This window comes from Protobothrops mucrosquamatus, unplaced genomic scaffold, assembly GCF_001527695.2.
Source record: "Protobothrops mucrosquamatus isolate PMUCROS unplaced genomic scaffold, P.Mucros_1.0 scaffold10, whole genome shotgun sequence".
NCBI classification, from domain to species: domain Eukaryota; kingdom Metazoa; phylum Chordata; class Lepidosauria; order Squamata; family Viperidae; genus Protobothrops; species Protobothrops mucrosquamatus.
The window spans coordinates 3,769,982-3,777,866 of NW_015386397.1; the positions used below are offsets into that span (position 1 = coordinate 3,769,982).

Sequence of the window (7,885 nt, forward strand, 5' to 3'; positions counted from 1 at the left end):
AAAAAGCCATGTCTTGAGGGCGCGGCGAAAAGGTAGGAGATCCGGAATCGTCCGGATCTCGGGGGGTAGTTCGTTCCAGAGGGTGGGGGCACCCACAGAGAAGGCCCTCCCCCTGGGGGTCGCCAGCCGACATTGCTTGGCCGACGGCACCCTGAGGAGGCCCGCTCTGTGGGAGCGTACCGGTCTGTGGGAGGGAATCCTAGTAGCAATTCCTAGTTCAATTTCCTACAAATGAAGGGAAGTTCCTAATTGAACAGGATTGCCTACAAAATGCTGAATAGGGCTTTCAGTATTGTGGTGTTTATTAACTTCAACCACTTTAATATATGTTTTGAACTCTCTAACTGGGTCTCTAACTGCCACAGCCAACTTGCCCCGGCCAACTCACCGCTACCAAGTCGCCATGGCCAACTTGCCATGGGATAACTCACCACAGCCAAGTCCCCACAGGACAACTCACTGTAGGATAAGAGTTACACTAATATTGAAGAAATGGTGGAATAGAATCATTAAAGAAAGGATGCTAAAGACAGGACGAAATGAAATTGGATGACAAAAATTGAAATAATGTTTTAATTATTTTAAATCATCAAACTGGATTATTGAATTGTCCTGCGGCAAGTTGGCCACAATGAATTGATTGTGGCAAGATGGATGTGGTGAATTGGCCCTGGCGAATTGTCCCATTCCACCCAAACTCCCCAACCAGCGTATTGGATGGGGAATGCTGGGAGTTCATGTTCACTCATCTTAAAGCTCTTGAAGTTGAGAAACATTGATGTATTGCACAAACATTGATGTATTGCACAAACATTGATGTATTGCAAAGCTGATCTTTCTATCAGTGATGTAAATCTAGGATGATTTCGCCTCTGACTAAAATACCCGCTTTTCAGGAAGTTAGAGTTTGACATTGCAAGGCTTCTCCAGATGATTGGTTGAGAGGACTCGCCTATCTAAATTAATCTTTACAGGAAAATCCTATAGTTCAAGTTATGCTTATGTATGCTCATGCCATATTTACAAGCCAAACAGAATACAATACCTTTATAAAATCTGTAGTATTTAATTGGTAAAGAATTTATTTTTCTGTATTCTGAATTTTTCCAATAAAGGATCATTGTCTTTATCTTTCAATCTTCATTTTCATATTGCAAAAGACTCCATTTCTCTTACTGCAAAATGGTTTCAGACCTATGGTGTTATGTAATATCCTACTCTACATTTCCCGGTTGTATTAGAGCAGTTGCAGAGTGTGACATGTGTGATTACTCTCCAAATAGTAGTTTGATAGTGATGCATTAATAGTGGGCTGAGCATATATCCTCTTTTTCAGAAGGATTTCCCAGTGTCAGATCAGTTTAAAAATTAACTGTAAAAAAGAAGAAACTTTAAATTGCATCTCAACATAAGGCTTGGGTAGCAGACTGAAAAGGTGCACAAGTCACAAGGTTAAGGAGGTGTCTATTAAATAACTTCCTGGTTGCATGTATGTATGTAACATAAGAGCATGCAAATTTTAAGCAGATATGAGCTTTAAAAAAAACTTTCAGAGGCAAGTGGTTCTAAATTTCATTTTTGATGTGTGCAGTTATGCCCACAGTAAAAAAAATGACAATAAAGGTTATCTTATATCTTATCTTACTATTGGTCTGGATTCTTCCCATCAGAGAGTTATCTTAGAACTCCCCTGGAGAATGTCAGCTCACGCTAATCAAATATTTATAGGGCATTTCTGAAAAACAAAAATAAGACTGGTCATTTCAGCAAATGACCAGCTTTTTCAGCAAAACAGCTCTTTTATATTTTAAGTTTTTATTCATCATGGTGATCATTTTTAACACAGTCATTGCCATCATTACATCACAAGTACAGTTTCCAGAATTTCATAAGGAAAGAAAAATAAAATAAATGAAATAAACTTGCTATCAGTTGCTACATTAGCTTTGCGATTATGTCCCAGTGAATAAATTGGAGAAAAGAGATAATTTCTGAATACACAAAGAAAATACTGTATTTTAAGCTGCCCAGAGTCACTGCTCAGAGTTAGATATTAAAACAGGTGGCATATAAATTTAATAAATAAAAATAAAATTGGAAAGGAACACTGCAGATAGATGTTAGTCGTTAATGCAATCATGCAAAATCCCAATTATGATTAGTAACTGGGATAAAAACAATCTTCAACAGTTTACTGAAAATCTATCAAACGTAATAGTAGTTCTAATTTCTTCTGCTGTAATTGTATTTTCAGAATAGGATCTTGAAGGGTAAAGTAAGAAAGAAAATGGATAGTTTCTCCTTCCAAATAAATAGTAATGTATCTCATAAGCAGCATATTTTGGTTCTGTTTAAAATTTAAACTGACACAGAGAAATCGATAATTGTTTCTATCCATTTTTAAATTGTTTCCTCTATTGCTACATCTTGTGAACTCTTTAAAGTTCCTTAAAAAATTAATATGTGTCCATTTCTCATTATACATTTATATTCATATGAGCTTTGCTGAATTTACATGTTTTTGTAAATACTATAATAATTATTTTTACATATATTCATATTAGGTAGTGAGTAATAAAATTTGCAGGAATGCAAATTTTGAATATTTCTATATGTATTGATTTTAAAATGCAAAACGATTAAGATTTACAATAAAAACAAATCAAATTAGTGTTTCCAATAGCCATGTATTATTGGGACTCTGGAATAAACTATTGAGACATTTTACTTTCCCTTCTGTTGTTGTTTGTGTTGTCTCCTTGATTGAGACAAGAAGAAAAGTGGAGTGATGATATTCCTGGGCATCAAAAAGGATGTGAGTGTTCACTGCTTGCACAAACAGATTGTTTGCACGAGGAATAATTTAGGAGGAGGATTAGTCAGTTATGGTAACAACTTGATTTGATCTAAAAAGGGAGGAATGGAAGAGTGATAAATTGGAACAGTTTCTCCTCTGATTAGACCTTCCCAACCTGAAGGAAGTCCTAACTACTAATCCCATCATTCTCCATAAAAGTTGTAAACCAATACAGCTGGAGGGCATCAAGTTGGCAAAAGCTGAGCTGGCATAGATAGAAGTATTAGATTTCTGAGGTGTGTGCAAATACAGGAAGCATAATTCTCCACACAGACACAATGAGTCAGAGCATGGTATTCTGGAGAAAGAGATAGGCATTCCTTGGGCAGTTCCATCAACTCTGATCTTATCTGTTTTCTGGACTATCTAGAATAATTGGTTGAAAGCTGATAGGAGTAAACATTCTATATGGAACAGTCACTGTTTTGTCTTTGTGTGTGTGTGTGTGAAAGAGAGAGAGAGAGAGAAATTGCATCATTTTAAACTCCGTCTTCTATATTACATTTGAAACATATTTGAAAGACAAAGATAATTCAGCAGTTCAGATCAACATTGGTTTTTCCTCCCTCCCTCCCTCCCTCCAGAGAAATATAGACTGAATATTTTGTATTCTAGGTACTTGGCAAGCCTTCTCTTTCCTCTGGGCTGAAGTGAGAGTTGTGCAACTAAATGAACTGCATATAGATGATATAATTACTGTTATCTGTTCTTAGAAGCTGACGATTAGAGGGTCTGTCTCTAAGAGAGGCTTTTAAAGAAGGAAAAGAGAGTAAACTATGTTTAAATCTTTTCTCCACCCCATATTCCTACCACAACCATCTCTATCACAGTGCTTGTTTTTTTTCCTTTAAAGATAAATATAAGATAACTACCATGAAAATATATAGCTAACTTGATTAGAAGTATCATGGTATGAAGTGGCTCTTGAGAACCATTGTTCTTTCAAGGGACTATGGATATTATGGCAGGTGTTCATATCAGAGTTATTTGAAGGAAATTGCTAGTTTGGCATTGCTGGCTTTAAAGGACTGGAGTGAGGACACACAAAACCACATACCTTAATCCATGTGAACGCAGCAAATTTTTGGAAAGAAAGACGGTCATATTTCTCAGTGGAGAGTCTAAGATAACTTCTTTACAGTATATGCACTCAGCAGAACATTTCAGCATTATAGGATATTGATCTTTGGATCTGGGATTTCTTCCACGTGTTCTTCTAATGATATATTTAAAAACTGGCTTTCTTCTTCTTCTGAAGGTTTCAGCAGTAATTGTAAACAGCACTGCAAACTATAGTTCTTAGGATAAAAGAAGTTACAACAAGTTCTTTTATAGTGGACTTAATTTAAAGACTCATCTTGTTCAGCAATGTATTTGTTTTTCATGTAAAAGAAAGTTTTAAAAAGTTCATGTGTTTGTCCAGAGAGTTAATACTGGAGGAGATTTATATAAGAAAATTCTTGGCTCAATTGTCCAGAACTACTGTTATTTTAGAATAGTTCTTTGTACAAATTCTCCAAACATTGCAGATGAAAAGCTCAAACTATTATTCAACAACTGTCAGACAGCGTAAAAGGTGTACTTTCAAAGATCCATCAGAACACTGAATATAGGGCAAGCTTTTAAACACAATAATACAAACCAATTTTTATCAGTCCCAATGTATTTTGAATTCAGAGCTTTTCCTTAGGAAAATAATTATTGGCAAAAAGTGATAACACAATTTGGTCACAAAATTACTCCCATGAACTTGAAATGCATTAAGATTTGAGAAGTTTCAATTACATTTTAGGCACATCTTTCCCATTTTGTCAAAAACATTTGGGTTTGAACCCAAGCCAGAAAGTTGGGTTGTGCTAACTAAAAGTGAGTTAATTTTAATTCATGGATACTGTGAGTGGTGATGTCTTACTTCTGTTTCTTCCCTCTTTCCTCTTTCATGTTCAGGTGTGTCTTAGAATCTACTTACCACGGGAGATCTGCAATGCTCACAGCCGTCTGTGGTTCTCTTGGCAACCAGTGCTCAGAGACACCTTGTTCTTCTCCAAGCCACTTGGAGCTGCAGCCTCTGCAGACATATCAACCTCACACCAGCCCAGAAAGTGGGGGAGATTTCCCATCCCCTCTGCAACCCACAGAACTCCAGCACTTGCCTTTGGCTGCACCTGACACGGAATACTCGGGTAACAGTGGTTACGAACTGCATGGATCTTCAAGAGTAGATCTGGACAGCGAAAGCCAGCTGCCACCCGGGTCATACTCTAAGCTTTTGCAAGCAACGCCAGATATGTCTCAGCATTATGAACCTTGGTTTAGACCTACACATTCAGGCAACACCACTGATGACAATAATGTCAACCCATGGTGGGATCTCCATGCTGGATCTAGCTGGATGGATCTTCAAAGTGGTCTCCAACCACCAAGCCACACAAGTGGTCTTCAGCCAGCATTGGGTGGCTATGGTTCTGCAGAACATCAACTCTGTGGTCCACCTCATCATCTGCTGCCTTCAGCACCACACCTCATGAACCAAGAAGTTATCAAATCCCTGGATTCCACTCAAGAGCCTCACCCAATGGAGCAAGCTGGGGATAGTAGTGGAAGGCCAAAAAGCTCAAGGCGTTCAGTGACCCGGAGCTCTGGCCAAGCTGCTTGCCGATGTCCTAACTGTCAAGAAGCTGAAAGGGTGGGCCAGTGCCCTGACAATTCCAAAAAGAAGCATCTCCATAACTGTCACATTCCTGGTTGTGGCAAGGCATATGCCAAGACATCCCATTTGAAGGCTCACTTGAGATGGCACAGTGGTGACCGTCCCTTTGTCTGCAATTGGTTGTTCTGTGGAAAGCGCTTCACCCGCTCTGATGAATTGCAGAGGCACCTTCAGACCCATACAGGAACCAAAAAATTCACCTGTCCTGTTTGCAATCGAGTCTTCATGAGAAGTGACCATCTAAGCAAGCACATGAAGACACACGATGGTGCCAAGGAAGAAGCAGAAGGAGAGGCTAAAACTGGAACAGAGCTTTCTGCTAAAATCAAACGGGAACCTGAGGGAAGCGCTTCAAGTGCTACTTCTCAACCTAATTGAGCCATTTTCTTTTCATCTTCTCTCACGGATATCCAATCCTTCCTATTTCTCTATAATGGTCATTCCTGGGTCTGTAATTTGGTCTTTCCTACTCATGGCTACAGGATCAATCCATCCTCTGGCATGAACTTTAGTCTGTCCTTAAATGCGATGTTATTTATTTTGTAGGAGGAAAGGGTGATATTTTTGGGACAATTTGTTAAGGCCAGGCCTTTAGCAGTTTTGGGCTGGGACTTCATATTGTACATTTGTTTGGGAAATATAGGAAAATACTGTTAAAAGAATGGTTAAAGAGGTGGGTGGGTTAAGTGGCATCTTGAGGACAGTTACAAATGGAGGGATGTAGTCCTTGCCTCCTTTCATTTGAATGATAGGTTTCTTGTTTTTTCTATATACAAAATCACAAACATACAAAGGGTTACAGTGGAACCTCATTCTTTAGTTTAAGCTTTTAGAGATTTAGGGATTTGGATATTAACCGTCCCATGTTTGGTTCCAGTTTAGTAGGTAACATGATAAATCCAGCTTAGTATGCAAAACATCAACCATACTTCAGTTTAGATTTTGTTTGGGCGGGGAGGATCACAAGTAGAATTCTTGGCTTGCATCTCAGAGAGCTACCTCACTCTGTTCCCAAAGCAGAGATCCTAGACCATATCCTTACTTATGGATACAGGTGGCTTTAAAAGTAGATTAGCTTTTTTATGGCAGTTGGTGGCCCTTGTAAATTATTGTAACATGGAATAACATAATCCAAGCTTTAAATTTTCCTGAAGTCCCAACTGAAATATAGATTTATATTTGCCTTTGGACCTAGTGTTTTGCTTATATTACCTATTAAAAGATAGGTTTTCTAAAATTGTTTGTATTTTCAATCAAAAATGAAGCATCTGGTCTCTCCAGGAGATATGACCATTTCCTTTTCTGAGAAGAAAAAAGAATGAGAAGATAGAGAAATGTGCAAATTGAAGGAACTGGGAAATGATATTTTTCCTGCCACTGAAAAAAGACACCTGAATATTTTTGGGTGTAGGGCAGGATGAAAATACCATATTTTCTCATAATTAATATGCTGTTCTGTTAATATCTAGAATGCTTTCGTATGATTGGGTGTTTCTTTAATTTCACAGAAATGAGAGGATTTCCTTAAAATAAGGGAGAAAATTCATGTTGTGTTGATCGAGTAGAAATGGCTAGCACTTTTTCTGTACACACACTTTAAAAATGTATGTTCTCTGTCCTCCAAATCTTTTTCCCTACCGTGCCTTTAAGGTTTCTTTGCAAGGGAAGTATGTACTAAAGTGCTGTGTTAGGACTCAGTTTCTGATTGCCTCAGGGCAAATTCAGCAATTAAGGATATGTTTTTGTTTTGTTTTGTTTGTTGCATTCTTACTATAGCAGATGGCAAACTAGTTCAAGCACATGAATTGGTTATAATTGGTTATTGTAAATTGAGGCTATCTTTCACTTATGTTAATACCAGTCTTGATTTCCAGCTGTGTAAAAAGTGATTTAACTTTTGCTCACAGAACTGACTCACAAATTTAACCAGGTTCTACAATTAAATCAGATCTGATTTAAGATCTGATCCTGGAACAATTTTTGTTTCAGATGTGGCCTTTATGTCAGACATCATGTGCAAATTTCTGCAAATTGCAATTACGTGTTGTGCAAGCAAAATAATATAAGCATTAAAAAAATCTTATTTGTACTTGTTTTTTTAATTTGGATAGAAATATGCAGATTTCTGCTCAGAAACTGAATGTGGAAGGGCTGCACCATACTGTATACTCTGGATTGCTAGTAATTCTTTTTGAGCCAGGTAAGTGTTTGAGGTATATTTTCACGAATGAAGGCAAATATACGTGTCCCAGGATAATGTTGCAGGATTCAATCTGGGTCGGTCACTGGGACCAGAGGTTTAGTTTTCTGAGTTTTCG

The 7,885-nt window shown here is 37.8% G+C and overlaps 1 protein-coding gene across 1 annotated transcript in view; it reads left to right on the forward strand.

Annotated features, from left to right (window-relative positions):
- The window catches only part of SP6 (Sp6 transcription factor), a 26,361-nt gene extending 18,725 nt beyond the window's left edge, over window positions 1–7,636 (forward strand). The window contains exon 2 of the mRNA XM_015810443.1: window positions 4,805–7,636. Within this exon, the coding sequence (XP_015665929.1) occupies window positions 4,842–5,945 (1,104 nt within the window). The 5' untranslated portion in view covers window positions 4,805–4,841 and the 3' untranslated portion in view covers window positions 5,946–7,636. The remainder of the gene's footprint in view (window positions 1–4,804) is intronic.
- Window positions 7,637–7,885: the final 249 nt, after the last annotated feature.